Source organism: Ictalurus furcatus, chromosome 4 (genome assembly GCF_023375685.1).
Source record: "Ictalurus furcatus strain D&B chromosome 4, Billie_1.0, whole genome shotgun sequence".
NCBI lineage: Eukaryota > Metazoa > Chordata > Actinopteri > Siluriformes > Ictaluridae > Ictalurus > Ictalurus furcatus.
The window spans coordinates 1,029,950-1,056,462 of NC_071258.1; the positions used below are offsets into that span (position 1 = coordinate 1,029,950).

At 40.5% G+C, this 26,513-nt stretch overlaps 1 protein-coding gene across 1 annotated transcript in view; it reads left to right on the forward strand.

Moving 5' to 3' along the window:
* Positions 1-26,513, forward strand: part of tspan4a (tetraspanin 4a) — a 72,870-nt gene that overhangs the window by 34,999 nt on the left and 11,358 nt on the right. The window contains exons 2-3 of the mRNA XM_053622472.1: positions 202-393; positions 14,375-14,449. Of these exons, the coding sequence (XP_053478447.1) occupies positions 202-393; positions 14,375-14,449 (267 nt within the window). The remainder of the gene's footprint in view (positions 1-201; positions 394-14,374; positions 14,450-26,513) is intronic.

A 26,513-nucleotide genomic window follows, 5' to 3' on the forward strand; every position in this document is an offset into this window, starting at 1 on the left:
TCCTACCATTAATAAGTTAAAATACACAATTTACACCACTATTGTAACCTGGGAGAATTAAAAAAACAAACAAACAAACAAAAAACCCAGAGAGTTTGTGAAACTACGCAGGTTTTTATCAATGTCTTTGCTCTTCTTGATTTTTTCCTAAGGGTGTACAAACATTTGCATGTACATGACTGTGTATTTTCTCTTTCCCAGCTGGGAGGATGTGGGATTCTGGGAGTAGGCGTCTGGCTGTCAGTCACTCAAGGAAACTTCGCCACTCTCTCCACCTCCCTACCGTCTCTGTCTGCTGCAAATCTGCTCATCGCCGTGGGAACCGTCATCATGGTGATCGGCTGCCTGGGCTGCGTCGGCGCCGTCAAGGAGAGCCGGCCCTTACTTCTCAGTGTAAGTACCGTCCTACCGTCCTCACTGTCCTAGCGCAGAACAGTGGAGAATTTGTATGCAAATGAGACGCTAATGTCGCCGAGCGCTGGCCAATCACAGTGTAGAATGTGCCGTGGCATTTGGAGTGAGCCACGCCCACAATCAAGGTCAAGAATCAGGTGGGGGCCAGTGATTAGACAACAATTTACATGGGGTGTACTTATTTTTTTCCACATGACCGTGTCCATACCACGAACCGTTTACACACTTAATTCCTCTGATCTATGATTTATTAGAAAGTCAGGACGTTTATCAATATCTCAACGTTCTCCATCTTGGAAATGCTACCATACAAAAAATAAATAATTAACTCATGTTGTAAATATAATACATGTAATAAAGTCTAACGTATAAATATAATAAAATCCATCGCTTCAGAAAAAAAAAAGCAATAATGTCTCTGTATATGAAAACATATCAAGTTCTTTTCCAAATCATAAGGAAAATTTGCACCACTAGCCACGCCCCTCTGACTAATATTATATCTTTATATATATATATATATATATATATATATATATATATATATATATAAATGACATGAATTCTTTAAGCATTTGTGACTTTTGTAGTCGTGATGTTAGGTTGTATGTGAGTGGTGTGTAGAGAATAAGAAATAAATAAATAAGTTAGTCTCATACGTATGTTTGGTTAATTGCTTTGCTTAATTTTGTAATAAGTGTGAACTCTTACGAGACCAATTATTTCTTCCCATCTTCCCGTCCCGGCCCTGCACTGCAAGAACGCCAGAATTATAAATGAGAAGTGAAAATATTTATATATGGGTTTTTTTTTTTTTTTCCAAAGACGGAAGTATAAATAGTTAGAGTTCTCTGCAGAAATGCTGTAACTCGCCTGACAGAATAAATTATGCAAAACCACCGTGACACAAAATCCAGAGGAATTCTAACAAGCCGGAGCAGTTTCTATCCTTCGCCCTCACTTTCACATCTTCTGATTGTTTTTTTTTTTGTGTGTGTGTGTGTGTGTGTGCACATTCCTAATAATTTATTAGAAATTATGATACGGCATTTTTCGATACGAAAGCTTTCAGTAATACGCTCAATAATCCAAAATGTCACATTATGTCATGTTTACATTCATAAATTATAAATAACACGCGAGGAATAAATCACTGTGTGTGTGTGTTAGAGTAAATACTGAGTGATGGTGTGGTGTGATGAAGCGAAGTTGGTTATTTCCCCGTAACAGCACGTCCCCAAGTGTTTTATTCCCCGTCCACCACAGCAACTTACCGACGACTGCAAGTTTACATTTATTAAGGAACATGTACTTTTTATCTGTTTATGGTTACATTTAATGTCGTGGAACGTCTGTGAACCAGTAATAGCAGCTATAAACAGTCCTTCCCTCGCCGGCCTCTCTTTATTTTACTCTCTCAGCTTGTGCTGTTACCGAGAAACCACAAAGAAGCGTAAACTCCTCCGTCCTGAAGATGTCGGAACGCTTACAGCTTTACGCCTCGACACTGGAGACTCCTTCCATAAATGTTACATAAACTCATCTCTCCTTACTTCTAAATCTGTTTATGTGGAACGTCCCACTGTACATGTAGCTGTTACTATAGAAACGATGACGTATTAGACCCTGCGCATTAATATAAACCCGTGATCTGTTATAGAAAATGAATCAACACCTTCTGACCAATGAGAATCCGGGATTTGACAGCTGTGCGCCAATAAAAAAAAAAAAAATGGAAGCGCCGTGCCTATAGCAAGAAATAGATGAAATATAAGCGCATGGTGCAGCAGTCAGGTGGAACGTTAGCAGTCATATCTCTTCCCGGTGCAGTACGACAGGCGCGCTATGAATACAGGAGCTGAGTTTGACAAAGCTTCATGTCACCCCTCATGGCACACAAGAGTCTTACCGAGTCTTAAAATTCCTCCCTGAGCTGTTGGGAAAAGCTTTTATAGTGCAAAGTCATCAGACTGGATCTGTGAGTGAGGATAAACAGACCTGAGCTGAACCCAGAACATGTTCAATGGAGAAATACAGCGCCCTCCACTAATATTGGCACCCTTGGTAAATATGAGCAAAAGAAAGCTGTGAGAAAGTGTCTTTATTGTCTAACATGAGAACAGAGTATTTCTTCGTGTCATTTTTCACAGCCTTCTTTGCTCATGTTTACCAAGGGTGCCAATATTAGTGGTGGGCGGTGTATATGCTGAGAAGAAAGTTGTTTATTAATGCAGTTTTTGGCTGGAGGTTTCAAAAATGGTGAGTACAATAAAATAAAATTAAATAAATATGTGGCATGAATGAATTGAAAATGATTGATGTAGCTCCATTTGCATGCCATGTACAGTATGATACACTGGATATGTATATCTATATATCTATATATCTATATATCGAGCTCATGGCGTTGCTTTCAGGTTTGATGTATCGGTGTAATTAGTTATGTTATGAGATGTTATTACTGTTCATATTGTGATAAATGCTAATTTAAGTCCAGCCTGCGGTTAAATACCACAAATACTTCCTGGTGAACGTCTGATTTTCTCACACAGAAGATGAAAATTTCATAACCAGCAGTCGTTTTGCAGAGGAACCTACACGTGTTCTTCAGGAATATTCAAACCGCCAAATTGTGATCTCACACCGGCTTTTCTGAACGCATCCTTTTTGCAAGGTTTTATAAGGATGGCACGATGGCAGGGCGACGTTCCCATCTGTCACACGGTGACACATTGCCATTTTTAAGCACTTAGCTATTCCAGCCAGCAGTTTAAAAAAAGATCTTAAAAAAGGTGTGTCACAGGAAAGCTGTTCCTTTACAGATCTGGTCGCATTACGGAACAGGAAAAATTCGAAGAAATGTCGGGGTGGTTTTGTGGCTTTTGTTGATTTTGTTAACGGTATCTTAGGGGTCCAAGCACTGAAGGTGTTGAAGTGTGTGTGTATGTGATGATCAGTGTAGCATGTTGGGTATTTAATATGTTTTGATATACATTTGATTGATTCATTCATTCATTCAATTGGGAACGTGGCAGTGATCAGAATCAACCAATCACATTCAAGCTCATGTTAAACACTAATTAGTGTACACCTGCCATCAGTTAAAGTGACTGATTAACCCTAAATAAAGTCCAGCTGTTCCTATAGGATTGTCCTGACATCTTCTTGGTGACATCCGTCTGGAAAAGCCACGGGCCTCACAGAGCTTACAGAGCAGGTACGGGATCTCACTGTTGAAAAATATCAACCAGGAGAGAGCTACAGAACAATTTCCAAGGCACTGGATAGACCATGGAACACTGTGAAGATAATCATCAGCAAGTGGAGAAAATATGGCGCGTCAGTGACACCGTTAAGAACAGGACGTCTCTCTGAAATTGATGAGAAGATCAGGAGAAAACTGCTGAGAGGTCTACAGCAACATTAAAATAACTGCAGCAATTTCTGGCAAGTACTGGCTGCTCCAAACATGTGGCAACAATCTCCCAAATTCTTCATATCTCTGGGCTGTGGCGTAGAGGGGCAGGACGGAGGGCTTTTTAACCAAAAAATAAATCAAAAACACATCCGATCTCCCAAACCAGGTGGAATAATGTGTCACGGTCCGATGAGACCAAAGCTGAAATTTTTGGCCAGAATACCAAAAGATACGTTTGGCACAAAAGCACATCACATCTCCAAAAGAACCCCGTCCCCATGGTGAAGCACGGTGGGGGCGGCATCAGACTCTGGGGCCGTTTATCTTCAGCTGGACCTGGGGCTTTAATCAGAGTGGAGGGGATAATGAACAGCTCCAAATACCCGTCAATTCCGACACAAAACTTTAAGTCTTCTGCTAAAACCCTTCAGATGAAGAGGAGTTTCACCTTTCAGCACGACAACGACCCGAAACAAAACCTCCAGATCAACAAAGGAACGGCTTCACCAGCACACGCTCAAGCTTTCAGAACGGCCCAGCCAGAGTGCAGACCTAAATCCAATCAGAAATCTGTGGTGTGATCTGAAGAGGGTCGTGTACGGGAGAAGCCCAGACACTCTGACAGAGTCAGAACGCTTTACAAGGAAGAATGGCAAAATATTACTAAGTCAAGACGCTCCACACCGATGGACTCTTCCCCAAAGAGACTGAACGCTGCCAAAAAATCTAAAGCGCTTCAGCTGAGTATTAGTGTAGGGGTGTGCAAACTTATGCAACCAGATTATTGTACGTTATTTATTTTTCATTTCCCCCCTGAAAGGATTCTTATTGGTTTTCACTTTAATTAACAGGATACAATTTCTCAATAAAGGTAGAAAAAGTTCTGACATCATTTATCTTATTTTCATTTTTTTTACATCACAAAAACCCGACATTTTAACAGGGGTGTGTAAACTTTTGAGATCTCAAGAAAGAAGGAAGGAAAAGATGAATTAGTTGTAGGAGATGCCATATGAAGATATTTCATCATCACGAGACAGGGTGGAGAACATAAAGAGAAGAGGAGAAAGCACTGAGCCATGTGGGACACCGGTCAAAATCTATATGGAAAAGATGTAGATGTAGATGTCACCAAATCCAAGTGGCCATCCAAGGATGTGAAGATTATGGAGGATATTATGATCAACATTTGCAAACATCAGGAACGATCAGGATTGATGATACTTTGGCTGATCCAGAAGCTCAGCTTTTGAAGCCAGACTGGTTGGAAATCTTAAGCTGGGTTGGATGGGATCCAGTGGACATGTGGTGGGATTACTGGATGCTTGTAAGCTTTGGAGAAAGAGGAGAGAATCATGTTGGAGAATTGGAAGCCATTTAAAGAAAGAGATGAGGAGTTCATCCCGAGTTTTCAAGCAGGAAGTTGAGGGGGTCTTTCCTTTGTTTTGATTTTCCCTGGTCAGAGGCTGTGAATGACGTTACAACCGCTAGTCAAATGCAGCACTACAGTCAGTGTTACAACTTTTTTAGAAGTCTGGAAAACCAGAGGAAACCCACGGGTACAAAAACCCGAGCTCAGGATGAAACTGGAAACTCTGGAGCTGCAAGATGGCAATGCTTTCCACTGTACGTTCCCTTACACATTTTAACGATTCTTTTGTTAAATATAAAATGTTCCACCTGCCTGAGTCAACTGAATTGAGGTGCTTGAGGTACCTTTTGGGATTTGATCGTTGCAGGGGCCCGGACTATTTTTGGCTTTGTAGGCAAGCATCAGTGAGCTACGGGGAGCTGGGAAAATAAGAGGATAGAAGGCTAGTCAGGCTGCGGCATGAGATGCAGTAGTCACGCACTGCAGAATACAAATGGAGACGAAGTGAAGAAGCACTTGAGTGGCCTTCTCAGAGAGACATAATGAAATCTGTGATTACCGAACAAAGAAGTACGACGAAACTGCATACAAGTGCACAAAAGAAAACATAAGTGTAATACAGAACGGTAAAAAAACACATTCAAGGCAACTAGATTGGCAGGAAGCAGAAGACAAGAAGCAAGAAACCAGAGTACACCATGAATAAAAATATAAACCAAAAATATACGCACAATGGGATTGTAGACAATACACAATAGACTGAACTAAGGCTGAGTGATATGATGGTATAATATTGATATGAACCTGCGTGACTGAAGAAGACTGATGAGGATCAACAATATTTGCGTGATCCCGGAGCTCTGAAAAAAACGACGATGAGGTCAGGTTGAGGAGATATCCATAAATATATAGCAGCTCAGTCTTGCTGGTATTCAGGTGATGAGAGGCCAAGCATGTTGAGATCCAAATAAAGAACCTGGAAGGAAAAGATGAATTAGTTGTAGGAGATGCCATCTGAAGATGTTTCGTCATCACGAGACAGGGTGGAGAACATAAAGAGAAGAGGAGAAAGCACTGAGCCATGTGGGACACCGGTCAAAATCTGCATGGAGAAGATGTAGATGTAGATGTCACCAAATCCAAGTGGCCATCCAATGATATGAAGATGTGGAGGATTTTACGCTTAACATTAGCGAACATCAAGAAGGGTCAGGATTGGCTGTGCCAGTAGCTCAGCTTATTGAAGTCAGACTGGTTGGAATCCTTAAGCTGGGTCTTTTATGTGAAAAAAGCTTGAGGTCTTTGGAGATTTCTGGAGAATCGCAGATGTGATGCGATCCGATGGACATGTGGTGGGATTACTGGATGTTTGTAGGATTTGGAGAAGAAAGAGACGAGCATGTTGGAGGTTTCTAAGCCATTTCTTTGAAGTCAGTGCAGAAGTGTTAATGGGGTGATGGGGTGAGGCGATGATGCTGGGGAGAGAAGATAAAATATAGATACATATGCTGGAGAGTATGAGGAGAGTTCTTCATCTAGTTACGACTTCCTCCAGCTGTTCTTTTTTTTTTTTTTCTCCCTGTGTGGAACATTGATTAATATGGAGCACACAGGAAGGACCTTGTTTGTCTGGAGGAAACAGGGCAGAATGGATCAATTGAAGAAGAGCGCTTGAGGTCAGGAAAATAGCGAGGTTCTTGGCAGGAAGTAACTTATTTTTAACCACAAATGTAACCAATTTTAAGTGCTAGACCTCCTGTTCCGCCACTTGACCCAACCAAATTGTCGGTGTTTTATCACACTCAAGACCACTTAAAGATGCATCTGTGCAGACTCCAAAAGACAAGGAACAGCTATATGTTTTATTTATTTCAAAGGAGAGCTTGTTCTTTCAACAGGAACCCACTTTAAAAACCCTCACTCCAGATTTCCACAAAGACCAAGGAGATATTTTTGGCTCCCCATCCTCATGTTGTGTTTAGATCCACATCGGAAAAGCGCTCCTGTACGTCTCTGAGTCTTCCTTTACAACCAAGTGGAGAACTTTACTACTAAACAGATCATAGGAGCAGAAGCAGACGTTCTCATTACCCTTTCATAAATGGACACCTTCAGATGACAGCGACTGAGATGGTGCGAGTTGTTAGTGTTCGCTCTGACATTTACACCCTCCCCACCCACCCATTTTAGGTCGTTTTTTATTTTTTGTTCAGGCACCACTGACAATCTCCTTAATGAGGCACTTCGGGCTCGGCTGTCAGAGCCGTCAGGCGTCTGCTGCGCATTAAAAGAAGAGGACCTTGTAGAGATTTGTTAGGATTGTCGGTAATTAGGCGTCCTGGTCGTCGTGACGATTAATTCTGAACTTTAACTCACTATCGATTCGTATCTGAGTTGAGACACGACGAGCGTCCGTCTGATGCTGGTCTGAATTCAGACTTCCTGAACAGAAACGGGTTTGTGTTTAAATAAGCTATTATTTTAAATGAGGCCAAAAAAACATGATGATATAACTCCAAATGATTCTTTATGATGATGATGATGATGATATAATCTCAGATTTGTTCCTTGGGGCTCAGTGTGAAAGCATCGCTAGTGAAAAATCCATAAAGACAGGGGCAAAGTGCTGTAAACCTCAGGCCACCCTGCAGACTTGTTTCTTTTTTATTCAGCCCATAAGCCAGCTGCTCATTCAGCCGATAAATGACTCCCAATGCTGAATTTCAAGTGAAGCGTTGGGTCAAAGTTCATCTCAGCATCCTGGCTAAACCCAGGTCACGTCTTCGAGCTCCAGTCCCGAGTCTCCTTATGATGAACACAAAACTGGTTATATTGAGAATCCGTAGCAGGAAATGAAATGTCTCAATAAAAATGATAGACAGCAGATAAACGAGATAAACGGCCTTCTGAGTGAAGATCCGTGTTCCTTCCCTTCCTTTTCTAACACCAAGGCTCTGCCATCGATTTCCCATTAAAGTTTGAGTCACAAAGCTGGAGAATTAAATCCTCGACTAAATGAAATGAATCGAGCAATATGTAAGGAATAAACACAGTGTGTGTGTGTGTGCGTGTGTGTGTGTGTGTGTGTGTGTTAGGGCTGTTCCAGTAAAATACTGTAGTGACATGGTGGTGTGATGAAGTGGAGGTACTGTATCCACCCTGAAGATGATTATTTTCCTCTAACAGCACGTCCTCGAGTGTTTTATTCCCCTTACACCACAACGACTCACCAACGATTCATTATTTTTTATTATTTAAAAAGGACACGTCGCCCTCGTTATCCGTTTAGAGCTACAGTTAATGTTGCGGAGCTTCAGCGAGCAAGTGAGTTCCTGTTCTCACTTACGTTATAGCAGCTATAAACACTCGTTCCCTCACCATCCCTCTCTCTATTCTCTCTCTCTATTCTCTCTCTTTATTTTCTCTCTATTCTCTCTCTTTATTTTCTCTCTATTCTCTCTCTTTATTTTCTCTATTTGTTTTCTCTCTTTATTCCCTCTCTCTATTCCCTCTCTCTATTCTCTCTCTCTATTCTCTCTCTTTATTTTCTCTCTATTCTCTCTCTTTATTTTCTCTATTTGTTTTCTCTCTTTATTCCCTCTCTCTATTCCCTCTCTTTATTCTCTCTCTCCATTCTCTCTCTTTACTCTCTCTTTATTCTCTTTTTATTCTCTCTCTTTATTCTCTCTCTCTATTTTCTTTTCATTCTCTCTCTCTATTCTCTCTTTATTCTCTCTCTTTATTCTCTCACTTTATTCTGTCTCTCTATTCTCTCTCTTTACTATCTCTTTATTCTCTTTTTATTCTCTCTCTTTATTCCCTCTCTCTATTCTCTTTTCATTCTCTCTCTATTCTCTCTATTCTCTCACTTTATTCTCTCTCTTTATTCCCTCTCTCTATTCTCTTTTCATTCTCTCTCTCTTTATTCTCTCTCTCTATTCTCTCTCTCCATTCTCTCTCTTTACTCTCTTTATTCTCTTTTTATTCTCTCTCTCTATTTTCTTTTCATTTTCTCTCTCTTTATTCTCTCTTTATTCTCTCTTTATTCTCTTTCTCCATTCTCTCTCTTTATTCTCTCACTTTATTCTGTCTCTCTATTCTCTCTCTCTATTCTCTCTCTTTACTCTCTCTTTATTCTCTTTCTTTATTTTCTCTCTTTATTCTCTCTCTCTATTCTCTCTCTTTACTCTCTCTTTACTCTCTCTTTATTCTCTTTCTTTATTTTCTCTCTTTATTCTCTCTCTCTATTCTCGCTCTCTTTATTCTCTCTCTCTATTCTCGCTCTCTTTATTCTCTCTCTCTATTCTCTCTCTCTATTCTCTCTCTTTATTCTCTCTCTTTATTCTCTCTCTTCATGTTAATAAGATAATAATCTCAGTGTGTGTGTGTGTGTGTGTGTGTGTGTGTGTGTGTGTGTGTGTGTGTGTTGGTGAGAAACAGTAAAGAGTGTAAACTCTGTGATGAAGATGTGGGAAACTGAAAGTTCCAGCTTTACCTCTGACTGTTACACAGCGCCGACACTGGAGACTCCTTCCTTACACGTTACATAAACACACTCCTTGCAGAAAATTTCACCATAGCAACAGTCCCTGTGAACGAGCCGTTACTATAGAAACGATTTGCAGACGCTCTACTGTCAGAGCCGCTGTTCTAGAAAACTAATCAGCGCCTTCGATCAGAGGTCTTACACACGAAAGCTTGTATTTTATCATGAATTGAATTGTTCAGCTTCCCTGCTGCATTTTTTCCCTCTTAAACGAGTCACAGTGTTTGTGTTTTTAGTGTAGAATTAATAAATACACTAATGTGGTTAAGTCGCGTGCAGGATAACAGCATGAGGGACGTTAAGGAAACTCGACTGATTCACGTGAACGTGTTCTTTTAGATGAATCATTTCATTTCTGTCTATAATTTAAGGTACAGCATTGTATTTTCAAAGTGCCCTCGTCCGTCAGTATAACAGTCAGAATAAAGACAGAAAAAAGAGCGAGTACTGCGAGAGAATGCGCTTTTCTTCTCCCCATGATCTGTAAAAAAAAAAAATCCAAATAACCGTTAATGGACGATTTGTGGAAAAATTCCGTTTTATTAGTTTTTAAAGTCACTTATCAGAAGCATGCACTTGGGCTGTTGTGAAGCAAACCTTCGCCGTGTTTAAAATGTCTTTCACCTTTACTTTATTTGTAACATCAATACAAAACCGCACTGGTGATATCAACCACAAACAGATCACGTCGGTCCGGAACGTCCTGCCGTACCCGTCCTCTCGTCCCGGGTCTGACTCGGGTTAAACCGTTTACGACCGTCGTTTCAGTTTCCTTCCTGTGCATAGTGCTGACCTCTCCTGCATCGCTCGGTGTCCAGCTATTGATTTCCCCATCCAGGCAGCACTTGGCAGTGCGAGCACACTGAATTATCTATTCTCTACAGAGCAGGAAATGACAACATAACACAAGGGTTTCTTTTCTACTCTTCACAGCGCACACTGAAAAGAGTCAAATATGTCCTCGAATCCCGCCGTCATTTTCTTATCTTCCTGTGCCAGTCCTTCACTTCACTGCAGATATTACCGTCATGATACAAAGAATGATATCTGGGTTTCTGAAAAATGACAGCGTGCATGGTTATCACACTTGCCATTCATGTATACGTTCCCCTCTGAAAGTACTGGAACAGCAAGAACAATTCTATTGTTTTCGCTATACACTGAAGACGCTTGGGTTTGAAATAAAAAAAGATCGATATCAGACAATTTACACGTTAAACAAGAAGAACATGACACATTTTTTTTCAAGTGATCAAAAAGATATTGGAACATGTGACTGACGGGTGTCTCCTGAGGTACTGTTTGCTAAGTTTTCACGTTCTCCATGCCCATGCGAGTTCCTTCAGGTTCTCCGATTTCTTCCCTCGGTCCAAAAACATGTTCTGGCTGTTCTAAATTCTACTCCGTGCTCTCCGATGGACCAGCATCACGTCCAGGGTGTACTCCCACCTTGCACGGCAAGACTCCAGATAGACTCCAGATCCAGCGCCGCTCTGACCTGGATAGCATGCTGATGGAAAATGAATGAAGTTAAGAATAAATGAACGAATGGGTCCTCTGTGTTTTGCAGCCCAGCATTGCCCTGACTGTCGCCTGAATTATTGTGTTGCTGAAATCAAAAGTGTCCTGTAGGGAGTAAATGCTCACAATCGTGCGTAACCCTAACATATCCATACACAACAAAATCATATCTCTATCACTTAAACACTTACTTACGTTGTTCTCATCAGTACAATGACATGTCGTCGGGGTTGTTAGGGTTTTCCGGTTCGTTTCTGAGAAAGGTTAGTGGTCCGGAGTGCTGTTCCTGGGTTTATTGAAGTGCAAAGACGTGCTGTAGAGCAACGATGCCTTCAGAAATAATGGAATGAAATACTATAAAGAGCAGTAAACAGTAATAAATGAAACGAAGGTAATATTTGGTGTGAAGACCCTTTGCTTTAAATAAATCAATAAAATAAAGTAGTCTCAGGTAGGATGTGTGCGGTTTTATAAGGAAGGGAGCTGTAAGTGTTATTGAGCGTGTTGCAGAACCAGACTCGGTTCTTCTGCAGACTCTCGCACTCGCTTCTCATTTCTGCAGCGAAACCCAGCAGCCTGCATTGTGTGTTTTATCTGAAAAGTGTCTCTTACCTCTTCGCACACCGCTTTCCTTACTGACATACACACTTTTTCCTGTAACTGTTCATTCTGAGCTGGAAAACTAGTGTTTGGGAATCCAGCATGTTTTTGTACCGACTCGATAAGATAGACGTCATAAAATAAAAATCTATAACAAAGTTTGGACTAAAAACACAGAGCGCTCTTTACGACTCTTGCACAGTACTGTATTTGAGACGTTTCTTCTTATCCGTGCGGCTCGAAACAAAACAATCGAACAGCCGTTAAGTCAGAAAGATCAGAAATACCAACCGGTGCTCGTAAAGGTTCTTCTGGAATCAGGAGCGACGGCTTTATCGGCTCGCTCAGGCTCACGTATATATATATCAGGGGGAAAATCAATCTGGAATAATCGATGCACGGAGTGCGGTCTACACTTTCTCCTTCTTACCGAAAAGGTAAGAACATCTAATCCTGTATAAACCCACTCACTGACCAGCGTTAACACCTGCCTGCACGTCATCCATCACCTCCTGACACACACACACACACACACACACACACACACACACACACTCACACTCTTTCAAGCCTCAGGAGAAAGAACAGGAAGGCGTTATAGAATCTTAGGAACCGCAGCACATAAACATCTCGCCGAGATTTTATTCCCAGTCACACAACAGTCTCACCGCAGCTCATAGAACATGTCGGATTTTTTTTACTCCTGCAGCGTAATATTTACAGTCGTGTGCAAAAGTCTGTACGCCCTGGCGGCTAAACGAAGACGCCAAAAAAAGTTTCATGCACAGCAGCAGGATGTTCAGAGTGTCATACAGCAGAAAACGCTTGGAGACGTGCTGTTACAGGAAAACAATCCGGCACACCTCACCGTGTGAAGGTGATTTATTTTCCAACAGGACGTCCTGGAGAGTTTTATTCCTTTTATACCACTGCAATTTGCTGAGGGATGACATTTTTTTATTTATTTGTCACACTGTAGCATTAACTCCCGAACATGTGCTTGGAGCGTGTTTCCATGTGAAGTTCTGAAGAACCTGGACAGCTCGTGTTTTTGGACATCATCGTACTCAACACTTTTAATGTGGGGATTGATTTTCTTCCCTTCAGTACGTTCGGATTTCCTGTGTTTGATAATGAATACCGGTTAGGACGGCGTGATGTGACTCTAATATCAATATTGTGATATGATGATCTTGTGCTAAACATCTCATGTCAGAGATCATGATGTTGCTTTGTTGGATTTATTTTTAATCTACAGATAGATTTATTTCATTTAAAATTTTTATGATGGTGAATCTTTAAAACTGTTCAAATAGGTTAACATTTATTTACAGATATTTTTTTCCACCACCTCCTTTTCAGTGTTTAATTATTATTATTATTTTTTTAAAGACAATAATTAAAATGATCTCTGGAGTCTGTCTATCACCGTTTTAAACGCAACATTAACTACGTATGCAGTAATGATATCCAATAACAGAGAAGTGTCCTGAATAACCGTGATACGATATTTTTTATCACCGTATACATGGTATTTTTATTCTCCTAGGCGGAAAGCCATCTATAGAACTGATTAACTTCTTTAAAAGTATATATAAATATATAAATATATATATATATATATATATATATATATATATATATATATATAAATAGCTGATGAGCGCTGAATGTATTCAGTATGTGAAAAGATCTTTTTTTTAATCGACGTAACTTCTATATACAAACTATGGAATTAAGTTAAATTTACAATTTCGACAGATTAAAAAAAAAAATATCCCGACAAATTACAAGTAAGAAGTAATGAAGATGAAATGATCATTTTCTTGTTATTGTTAGAGATAACTGTGAGTTTATTGAGTTTAACACAAAGGAGAAAATCCCAGGAAGAGGAAACGCTGACAGAATAATGATAATGATAATAATAATAATAATAATAATAATAATAATAATAATAATAATAAGGCTCGAGTCCCGTGTCGTTTTTTCACTCCGTCAGCATTTTCCTGGACGTCACACCTGATCGACGGCGATACACAATGCCGTTAGACGTGATGAAGCGGTGAGAAGGTGAAAGCGTGCTGTTCGGCAGGGCTGAGCTGTGATCTATCGCCTGTGTGATGCAGCTGTTATATTACCTCCTGATAGATAAATTCATTCACGGTTTATATCGCTCTTCTTCCTCTCTCCTTCCTCACCGTCTCTGATACAATAAATGGTGACAGATGGACGCTGAGGGATTGATTTAGGACAGATTGTGGCTGAAATGTGAGCTTTGGAACTGCAGATGGTTTTTTTTTTCTGATTTAATATGAAGCACATGACAGTTCTGAGACACGTGCGACACGCGTGAGGCCTATCTGCCGTAGATATAGAGCTGCTGGAAGAAAAGCAGAGAGTCCAAATCGTCCTCGTAATTATACTGTGAAGCACAACACTGTACCTCTGTCTCACCTCGTCTCTCTCTCTCTCTCTCTCTCTCTCTCTCTCTCTCTCTCTGCAGTTCTTCATCCTGCTGCTTCTGATTTTCCTTCTGGAGATTTTGTTCATCATCCTCTTCTTCGCGTATCAAGATCAGGTGAGTTCATCACTTCCTGTTTCAAAATAGATAAGAACAAAAAGACAAAAAAAAAAACATATCACGCAATTCCAAATTTTCCTGAAGTAGTTTATAACAGGATAATGTATGGATAAGGGGCGGAGCTAAAGGTCATAACTTTTCTTACAACCTCATTATCGAACCTGGTGAAATCGATTTGATAAATTATGGCGTGAAAAGCATTATTTATTCTGTATGGGAAAATAGGATATAATGTCATTCCACTGTTGCTCTGTAATTCTGGATTCTGATTGGTCAGAAGGTGCTGATTAATTTAGTAGTGCAGCTACAAATCACAGGTTTATATTAATAATAATACGTTATCGGTTATCGTTTCTAAGGTAACAGCTCGTTCACAGGGCCGCGTACGGCGAATGCTTCGTGTAAACGGATTTTTGTGTTTATATAAGGAGAAATATGTTTATGTAACATTTTATGGAAGGAGTCTCCAGTGTCAGCGCTTTGTGAAATTCAGAAGCTGTAAGTTTACGTTCTCTTTGTAACATTTGTTCGGTATCTCACTATGGGAACACTCAGGCGTGACCGATTGCGGAAGCACCAATGACACCACGTCTGCCGATATGGCAGCGATCAGTGAGTCCCGCCTCCCTGTATATAAGCCGCTGCTGCCTGCCGCTTCGTCATTCTCACGCTCTTCCCCGTGGAAGATTTTGGAAGTTGTCCTCAGCAGTTTCGTATTTAGGAATTAGGAATTATTGCTCAACAGCTCAACAGTGGAATAACTAACTAAGGTGAGTTTTATTTCTCTAAGGTTCTTTTTGGTGATAAAAATAAACAGAGAAAAAAAGGCACAGCTTCGTACTAGTTTACACGTCGTGGTGGACTTAAGGTATGAAGAGGGTGCAAGTCCCATCGTGGCCACGGCGAAGGAGTCAGGGATCCCCGGGGAAAATGGCCATGATGCTATACAGTATGACTGATATATAATGAGTCTTTATTGGTCACATATACAGTAGAGCACAGTCAAATTGTTTTTTTCGCATACCCCAGTATGTTAGGAAGTTGGGGTCAGAGTGCAGGGTCAGACATGATACAGCGCCCCCTGGAGCAGAGAGGGTTAAGGGCCTTGCTCAAGGGCCCAACAGTGGCAGCTTGGCAGTGCTGGGGCTTGAACCCCCGACCTTCTGATCAGTTCCCAAAGCCTTCCCAAAGCCTTAATCACTAAGCCACCACTGCCATATGTATGGCGCATAAGGTACGATACACTTTAAAATCAAACTGATATACAGTAACTGTACAGCGCTATATCTTCATTCTGTCAGCTGGGCTTTAAGAACCACACAGCTGGGCTAGGGATGTATTCCACACTCCATAACTAAATGGAGCTAAATTAAGATAAAGTGCAAGGGGGCGGAGCTTCAACAGTAATTTAAAAACAACCTGGAATGAAATTGGGTTTTCTCACCTCCTGGATCATTTAGAGTTCCTCTGTATTTATCACTTAAATACAAAATGATTATTTATCTGTACTCATCAGCTAAAATTCTGCGACTCTTCCCAGCTGTAAAAAGTCACAAAGTTTTCATTCTTAAATCTGTTATACTATGTTTAACAATATCTTTATCGTCCGCTAGATGGCGCTGTTTGTCACGGATCGAGCCGAAGTACACTTTAGTGCATATAGCTTAAAAGATTTCACTGTAAACCGAATTGCATTCACTGACTAATGTGATGTATGTTAAATAAGAGTTTTTTGTATTTCTTTTCAGTTTCACAAGAAATGTAAGAGAAAATTGTCGAGAGAAATGACACGACTGCAGTTATGGAACATAGTAAATAGCGTCACTTTTTTGCCTGAGTGGTCAGTCAAGCGGATCTGTATATGTTCACTCAGAAACACGTGAGCAGAGGACAGAAAACTACCAAATGAACTTCAAATCTGACATCGAGCCCAGTGCGTCGAAAGGTTGTATCTGTGGGATAAATTTCTCCACCAGGTCCATTTGGAAATGTTCCGCAATCTTCAGGACGAATCCAACATTTATTTATTAAATTAGGATTATCCAGTAAAACACCTCCGGCTGCACGTGTTCTCCTCCGTCTCAGATAGATAGACATAGATAAATAAAAATGAATCAATTTAATAAAGAAAGAAAGAGTCCTTTTTGTTGTGTGTGTGTGTGTGTGTGTGTGTGTGTGTGTGTGTGTGTGTGTGCGTGTTGCACGTGTTGCTCATTTTTTGTCCCCGCAGGTGCACAGCTTCACCACAGTCACATTGTGAATCACTGGCTGTGTCGACAATTTGCCCCGCGGTGTGTTTGTGTGTGTGTGCGTGTGTGTGTGTGCGTGTGTGTGTGTGTGTGTGTGTGTTTACAAACTCCAACATGATGTTTACTTGCCGCTTGTCAGCTGAAACAGATGACTCCGTTTCTTCAGAGCTGTGTGAACTGCAGTAACCTCTGTTAGAGAAACCTTAAATCCTGGTCAAACAAGAAAAACACAGCTTTCATTTTTTTTGGCCTCGAGACGAACGCGTGTGTGTTTACACCGTCATTTTCTGAAGGTGACACGTTCTCACCAGGACGTCTCAAATATTTTGTCAGCATTATCAGAGTGTCACAAAACAGGGAAAAAAATTCCCCCTGGCTCCTCGGTGAGCGTCTTCTGATCCACTGCTTCCATGTTTAATGCATGAGTTTCTCCAGAGCTGCGGTTAACGAGCTGAAGGTCACACACACGCCGAGCTCTTAGCGTCGTAATGCTCAGCGTTCAGAGTAACGCTGGGTGATACGACGATATATCGATATCGTGATAAATTATGGCGCAATACACGTTTCTGGGATATCGCACGCATCAGGCTTTTTTTTTTTCTTCAAACTAGCAATACATTTTTACTCGTTTAATGTGCTTACAGAGGTCTGTAGGTCACATGATGCAGCTCTTGGGTTTGACTTTCGACCGAATTTGCTTTGGGAAGATCGGCAGCTGTCTTGAAGGCTCTTCAGTTGTGAACAATCCTTCTCGCTGTAGAATGGTTCATTTCACATTGTATGGAGATGGCCTTATGACCTTCCCAGATTGATGAGCAGCGACAGTCGCTTCTCTGAGGTCGGGGCTGATGTCCTTTCTTCTTGGCATGATGTAGACACTCCTGAGTGTCTGCTCCAGAACACCAAACTGTTAAAATTTCTGCTTTTATAGAGGTACGCACACTTGTTGATGATTAACTAATCGTGTGCATTTCATTAGTAACATTCGTTGATGACGAAAGCACCGTTTCCACGGCAGGCTTACAGCTAGCTGGCACTAGCGGAGTATTCCGATAGCTAGAACTGCAGCTCATTAACTAGCTGCTGATTTAGTTGTAATATTGAATTTGAATAACGGACGTCACTATCAACCCTGAAGAAAAGTTGATAACGAAAAATCATAATAATAATAATAACCCATAATAATCTGTGGGTTCTGATGTTCGCAAACTCCAAACACAAACCCCAAAGTCTATAGAGGATAAAAAGAAATGTATCACAGCCACTATTTAATGACTTATTAAATTTATTGTGTATAACATTTATACAATAAGGTCTTAATATTTTGATGAAAAAATATCATAATAATTCAAAAAACATATAACTATTAACTGATGACGCTTCTTTTTTTCTTAATAGTCCGGAAAATTCTTGGATTTTTGAAAAAGATTTCCTATCGGTGCAGTGATTCAGATTGCTGTATTAATAAATATACATTAACAGCTAAATATTTAAATATTTTCAAGTAAAATAAATCATTAAATTTCAACATTAAATTGAAAAATATAAATTGCACTTCGATACGTGTAATTTTTAAACAGTTAATTAAATAATAATTAAATTATACCCCATTTAACGTAGCATTTAACGTAACCATAATTTTAGGATAGTTTACTGTAGTATAATCTTTGAGTTTTTAACCTAATATCATTTTTTAGGATATTTTACCTAAATATAATTTTAGACGTTTTACTAGATTATACCTAAATGTTTGTTTTTTTAGCATATTTTATATAAATATAATATTTAAAAAATTTACCTAAATATTATTGTAGGATATTTTACATTAGTATACATTTACAGTATTTTACCTAAGCATAATTTTAAGGATATTAGACTTAAATACAATCTAAATATAATTTTAGGGCGTTTCTACTTTACCAGAGTTTAAATTAAATGTACCGCAATTATACATCCACAAAAAAACCAGGCTTTAAACTCTAGACCTCGAAGATCCCGACGCAGACACTTACGTCTTTTGTACAGATAATACTTTAGTCGGTGACACCTTGATTCGAGGTATTCAGGAAATACATGGATACAGAACATTCTAGACTTTCTGAACGGTCTGTTATTGCTGAGAACACGGCGAGCGGCTCTCGGACGATGCTGACAGAAGCTCGTGAATTGATTTCTTGGAGAGATTTCCTGTCTTTTGCTCTCCTTTATTGCTTATGGATGGAGAGCATGCTCGAGTCTACTCTTCGCGTCGATATATTTACGTGTTAGCGCAGGAGGAGCGTTATCAGTAATCAAGAGCGAGCGCTCGAGGCTTAGCGCTGTGACGTGGCTGCTACACGCTCCACTGAGCTAATTACTGTAGAAAAGAGGAGGGAAAATGGGCTCTACAGTCAGTCCCCAGGTGTGGACCGTCCTGCCTTTGGCTCTGAATATCATGTGAAAATTTGACAAAAGGGATTTTGCCAGGTTTCAATGGGAACAAAGTATTGGCACCTCAGTGGTGTTCTGCTACTTTTCCTAATCATGTGCTACCTTCCATCTGCTTTAAATTCTCCTTTTCTGTTAATTACTCAGGCACAGCTGTCTTATTTCCCACTACGGATATTTTACTTTCACAGCAGTACAATTATAAAACGTCCAGTGCATCTTAAGCTCTGAATTTTACGTACTTTCATTACCATCAGTGTTTCGCAAAGCCACATAGGTGAGCTGGCACCGCAGTGAGGACCAAGTCCTAGACCAGCAGAGATGAAGTCAAGATCGAGTCTGAATAAAAGCGAGTCGAGTCGAGTCGAGTCATGTATTGATCCAGTGATTTACATCTTGTCAAATTTTGTGTGTGAAAAAAGAAAACACGACACTTTAACATTACTTTTGTAAACTTTTGCTTGAAATCGAGAGCATGTCTAATGAGACCGATATCCGAGATTGAGACAAGTCCAATTACGAAAGCCAACAGATCCTCAACAAGTCCAATTCAATACAGGAAACTGTCGTCTTTGTTCTCGAGACCGGTCCAGAAACCAAACTTCAGCGTTCTCACGCTTGCCAGAAACTCGGGTGAAATTTTACTCGGCATTGTCTCGGCATCGGGCTCTGCCTACGAAGACTCGTGATATTTTTTCAGGACCTCCTGAGACTTGCAGATTTTCATTTCCATGTACCAGAACCAGTACGGTACCTATTTGTAATGTTCTTCTGCATGTGGAGTTATACAGCAGCTGTAAAATTCAAGTGACCGTGTTTCAGAAAGCTTCATCTGCTTCGTGTTCAAAATAATCCAGCGTGAGTACGTGTAAAGCACAGCTCTATTTGGTCACAGGAAGTTGTACGAGCCTCTGTCGTATGTATGTCCTGTGTACCTCTTTGTATAGAATTAAAATACCAAAGCAGACGGGTTAATTTGCTTAATTCTAGAGACATTTCGTGTTAGGTTAGAAAGACTCTTCAACCAGCATACTAACACATCTGAGCATCTCGGTCTCGGCATGGTCTCGCTACGCTATCGGACTCGGTCTTCACTCGGACACCTTTGGCCACGGCCTTGGTCTCTTGGACTCAGTCTCGGCTAAAGTCTACTTAAACCCAACATTGCAGAAAACGTCCCGAGACCAGACTCGAGTCCTACAACCATTTCATGCAAAAATAATATAAAAAATAACATCCAGATTTTTAGATGTTTATTCAGATATTTTTAGATGTAGGAATACCATGAGTAAAAATATATATATATATATTAAAATATATATATATATATATATATATATATATATATTTTATATATATATATTTTATATATATATATATATATATATATATATATATATATATATATATATTAAAATATATATATATATATATATATATATATATATATATATATAAAAAACCCTCCCGTATGTTTATAAAATAATTTCACTTTCAAGTCTTAAGTTGAGGAAGCGTAACCATGGAATAAACCTGTCAGGACGCTTTATATACGATAAGATGTCGTTATTATTCGCGCTTAACTCTTACACCTGTCATGCAAATGCAGAGAGCCAATCAGACTCCAGCTCTCAGGATCCTGAAGCTCGTGGCCAGAAAAGTGTACCAACGGTGTATATGGTAAATAGTGTAAACAACAACAGAGATGAACGTTTAGGTTAAATTCATGTTATATTAGCGCAGTGTGAAGGGTTCAAATGCAAGCCGTAACTGCATGGTCAATTACGTATGTAAGAAAGTAGGAGTACGGTGAGTGTGATGAATGCACAGTATATTTACTGTAGGATTTTTTCTCATGCATACCGTATACAAACATATAACACTGAGCCTTTTGGAACGTGTGACCTTCGTCATCTGTGCACGCAAAGTGCTTCTGCGGAAACGTCGTGTACGATGCTCCGAGGCTGTGTGAGCTGGATAAAGCAGTAGATATCCGGAATGCTTGATGATGTAAGAGCTGTATTCGTTTCTCTGTATCCATAACAACGAGCTACCGATGTCATTAAAGTTCTGTCCATCGCTGTTGAAGTGTCTCGCTATTGGAAGGGAATACCGTCAGCCTTCACATGTCTCTGATGTAAAGCTGATCACATCTCTTACAGGAAATAAATAATAAACAACTCCTTCACTTTACAGGCAGGACTCTTACATGCAGAAGTACCGGAGCTTCTTTTAGGCCAGACGTTTAATCCACTTCTGACTAGCAGGCTGCTAGACGAGTCTCAGGGTCTTCCGGCAGGATGGAATAATAATAAAAGTTGCGATAATTAGACAATCGAATTGTGAAAAGATTATACTGCATATTGAAAATGCGTTGTGTTTTCATGCCTCTGCCACTAGGAGGTGGTAGCGTTACGTTTCAAGGCTGCCTGTGCGTCCATCTCAGATCCCCGCTAGCGGTATATCTCGGGAACGAGTGGTTGAATGATCCGGACAGGGTCAGGGTCACAGCAAGGTCAAATGCCTGAAAGGACCTGACTTATCGGCAGCAGAGACGTCTCCAGTCTGAGGTTCCGTGATCGCTTCAGATTCCTGTTCTGGGCTGACAGGAGAGGAACCTGATGTGGTCTTGTGCTGTTGTAGCTCCATCCAGCTCAAGGTTTGATGTGCTGTGCATGCTGAAACGCTTTTCTGCTCACCACGGCTGTAAAGAGTGATTATACTGTACGAGTTACTGCATCCTTCCGGGCAGCTCGGACCAGTCTGGCCATTTTCCTCCGACCTCTCTCATCAGCGAGACGTTTCCACCCACCGAACCGTCGCTCGCTGCAGTTCGCCGTTCTTGGGTTCGTAATTTCGGAAGCGTTTAACAATGAGATAACGAGACACATCGTTCAAATTAAACGCAATTAACTCTCTCCAGCTGTCGACTGACTTCATTGTGCAATAAGATATTAGCAGGTAACGCAGTCCGGAACAGACGTTAACGTCCGGCAGCGTCTCCTGCTCTCTTAATACCTCTCAATATATCACGTTTTTATTAACGATAACACAGCCTTAACGATCAGCAGTTTATTTCCTGGTTGGACTGAACGCCGAATCTCTCCACGCTCTCCCCGAGTGAGCTCGACATAAACTATGAAATAATGGACTTTATATACCGCGCTACTCTATACGTCCATTAAGAAGCCATCTGCAGTTCAGCCTGATTTATTATTGATTCGTTTTCATCACTTATCTCTGCCTGATCATTTACCGGAAAGCTTTAAACCTTTCAGCTCCAACTTCAGTTTTTAAAAAAAAAAAACTTTAACATCACGTGAGGAAAAAAAAACTACGCTTTGATGCACGTGATGTCATTCGGAATAATAAAAGAGTTTGTTTTAGTGATAAGGGCTCTGCGCAGAGGAAGCGTAACCATGCAATAAACCTGTCAGGACGCTTTATATACGATAAGATGTCGTCATTATTTGCGCTTAACTCTTACACCTGTCATGCAAATGCAGAGAGCCAATCAGATTCCAGCTCTCAGGATCCTGAAGCTCGTGGCCAGAAAAGTGTACCGACGGTGTATATCAGATGTCTCGCATCCCCTGGGCTGAGGCTGAGAATAGCTGAGACCGATCCTTTATTTATACTTGTTGTCATGGTTACCAGTCAACCGGAAAAGATGAGAAAATATGTATCTGTTATGAAACATAGAATAAAGTAGTGAACGTTGTGACCGATAATCATAGCACAACTTTTATAAAGTTTATCACCGGATGTCATGTCGTCTACTATAACACGTCGTGTCGGAGTGAGTGTTAAAGGTTTAGTAACGCATTAGCAACCTTTCTAACTTCTGTTTATTTCATGAAAAACTTTTTGTTTCATTTTGTAAAAGTTGGCTGTAGCAATAAATAAATAAATAAATAATAATAATAATAATAAACGATGAATAGCTGTACGTTAACAGTGATTAGCATTTTTCTTTAACCCTTATTTACCGAAGTATCTCCAGATAAAACAACATGAAGAGTACGTCTCTTAACGTTCCGGTTTTATTGATCGTAATGTTTATCCTGGCAGCTTTTAGAAGTTTACAGGAAGGAATAAGAGAGAAAACTCCCCGAATAGCCCGAGGTTTAAAGGAATAATTACGTACTGCGAGCAGCAGATTATCAGGTGAAAGCTTCCATCCATCTACATTTAGTGTTTATTGGTGTAGAAAATAAAATGCGTGCGTATTCACCCGCTGCACCATCTGCGTCCAATCTAGAAAAATGTAGATTTTCTCTCGTTTTCCGTCTGAAATATAAACGATATCAGCTCCGAGTCGATCCTGCGGGAGTCTGAGAGTCAAGACAGATAGGAATGTTTTCAATACTTTATCGTTCTCTCTCTCTCTCTCTCTCTCTCTGTCTGTCTGTCTGTCTGTCTCTCTTCTTCTCTCTCTCGGTCTCTCTCTGTCTCTCTTTGTCACTCTGTCTGTCTCTCTCTCTCTTTGTCACTATCTCTGTCTGTCTCCCTGTCTCTCTCTGTCACTCTCTCTGTCTCTCTCTCTTTTTCTCTCTTTCTCTGTCTGTATCTGTCTCTCCCTCTTTGTCTCTCTCTCTTTGTCACTCTCTTTGTCACTCTATCACTGTCTCTCATTTTCTCGCTCTCTCTCTTTCTCTGTCTCTTTCTCTTTATCACTCTCTCTCTCTCTCTGACTCTCTCTCTCTTTCTCTTTCTGTCTGTCTCTCTGTCTGACTCTCTCTCTTGTTTTCTCTCTCTGGCTGTCTCTCTCTGTCTGTCTGTCTCTTTCTTTTTTGCTGTCTGATTCAAGTAGACTGTCTCTCTCTCTCTCTCTCTCTGTCTGTCTGTCTCTCTTCTTCTCTCTCTCTTGGTCTCTCTCTGTCTCTCTCTCTTTGTCACGCTGTCTGTCTCCGTCTCTCTCTCTTTCTTTGTCTCTCTCTCTGTCACTTTGTCACTCTCTCTGTCTGTCTCCCTGTCTCTCTCTTTTTCTCTCTCTGTCTCTCCCTCTTTGTCTCTCTCTCTTTCTCACTCTCTTTGTCACTCTATCACTGTCTCTCATTTTCTCACTCTCTCTCTTTCTCTGTAACTCTCTCTCTCTCTCTTTCTCTTTATCACTCTCTCTGTCTGACTCTCTCTCTCTTTCTCTTTCTGTCTGTCTCGCTGTCTGACTCTCTCTCTCTCGTTTTCTCTCTCTGGCTGTGTCTCTCTGTCTGTCTGTCTCTTTCTTTTTTGCTGTCTGATTCAAGTAGACGGTCTCTCTCTCTCTCTCTCTCTCTCTCTCTCTCTCTCTCTCTCTGAAGATGGATTATTTTTGCTTTTACACTTTGCTGCTTACTGGAGATTAGGGTTTTTTTTTGTTGTTTTTTTTTGCTTCTCTCACAAATCCCACTTCACTCGCTTTCTCCTTTCATCATTCGTCATTATCGCTCTTTGCTCAGTGTATTTTATTTATTTGGTTTTTTTTGCATTTTACAGAATGTTCTAGCTATTACGGCGCTGTCACCGATATACACGGCTTTGCACGAGTATCCAACGCTGGCAGTTTAAACGATGAGCACATTAAAGTGTTTTTTGACCTCGGATGCACGTAAATCTATCATATGAGACCTTTAAAACAAAACCAGGCACGGTTCAAATCCATAACAGGTGCGCTTTAAATACTTCAGCATGATAACCATCTGCGAATGATACAACCCGAGCCAAATACCGCGTAGATCTCGACATTTCATGACCTGTGGAAAGGGATGACGCCTACAGGATGATGAGTAACTGAGATTTGCTAGATAGATAACTACGTATGAAGTAACATGAGCTCCCGAGCTTTTGATTTGTAAATAATATTCCAGACGATGTTGATTTGTACTCGCGCGCCTGAGTAGAATGGCGTATTCGTGTTCGAGTTTGTAAACGATGCTCACGGCGGAGCTCCTTCGGCTCCGAGCGAAGCTTGACGCGTGAAATGCATTCCTGATGTTCCTTTGAGTATAAGATTTTATTTGAGCGCTCAAAAGATATAGATTCATCCCTCTCCTGTGTTCCTGGGCTTTTCTGTGGTGTTGAATAATTAATGCCGGAAGTCTGTTTGCTGGAGTTGCCGCAGTTTTCTGCTTTTGGCACACGATTCTGGGCTGAGGAGACTCATCCATCACGTATTATTGAGCTCACGCTTCTCCAAAAACAGAAAAAAAAGATGGTTCAGGCTTTCATCAGGTTCTCTTCTGGTAGAGATTGAATATTTGTGTGAATGTTAATGTGTTCCAGCCGTGTAGAGTCTCTCACAAGGTGTTTTAACGCTGTGTGTGTGTGTGGTGCTGTGGCTGTAAAATAATCATGGCGAAGTGAAGCAGAGGTCCTGTTAGCATCCCGAACTCGATCCTGTTGTCACTTACGTTATAGCAGCTATAAACACCCGTTCCTTTCCGGTTCTCTAAACTCCTCGGTCCTGACGATGTCAGGACACTGAAAGTTACAGCGTTACCTCCGACTGTCACAGAGCGCTGACACTGGAGACTCCTTCCTTACACGTTACGCAAACGTCTCCTTACAGATCGGTTTTTAATCTGTGTATTATTAGCCGTTACTATAGAAACGATAACATAAATATAATCTTGTGAGTAATCAACGCCTTCTGACCGATCAGGATCCAGAACTCAGCAGCGCTGCGGTGTGTCTAAAAATAAATTCCTCCGGTAAAAGAAACTTCATTAAAAAGTTTCGATATGCAAATTTTAATGCGTGTCTAATGAATATTTACGCGCGTGTGGTGAATATTAATGAGTGTGCACCATTAGCAGTAGTTGCACTGTATGTGTTCATATCATGGAAATCACAGCAGTTGAATATTTTGTCACTTTTAAGCCACAAAAACAGCGTTATTTTATCATAAAATGTACTGTTTCGGAGTTTTCTTTATTAAAGTAATTTTATTTATTCACATCTCATTCGAAAATATTCACTGAACGGTGATTTTTTACGTGTATATTAGAGCCATATGGAATTCAGCCACCAGGGGAGAAAGTAAATAAATACCTGGGAAGAAAACAGGAAACTGTACTGAAGCGTAATTATATTACGATACGATACGTTACGTAAAAATAAAAATGGTCCTCGTTAATGTTATTCTTACAGGCAGAGTTTGTTCGGAACGTTGGGAGTAAAGCGAGCGGCGTGAAAACGCAGATCTGTCAACAAAGCGAAGGAGCTTCCGGTCCACTACGTTATTACACAATTCAATCAAGAGGTCACTCGAGACACGTTCCAGACGCGTGAAGGTGCAGGGTTCAAACTCGATCCGTCTCCGCTGGCTACGTGTAATCAGATTGTCCGAGATTAATATCGGATCTGAACCTGCGTTGAGTTCACAGCTCAAGCTTTTGTTTTTCCGC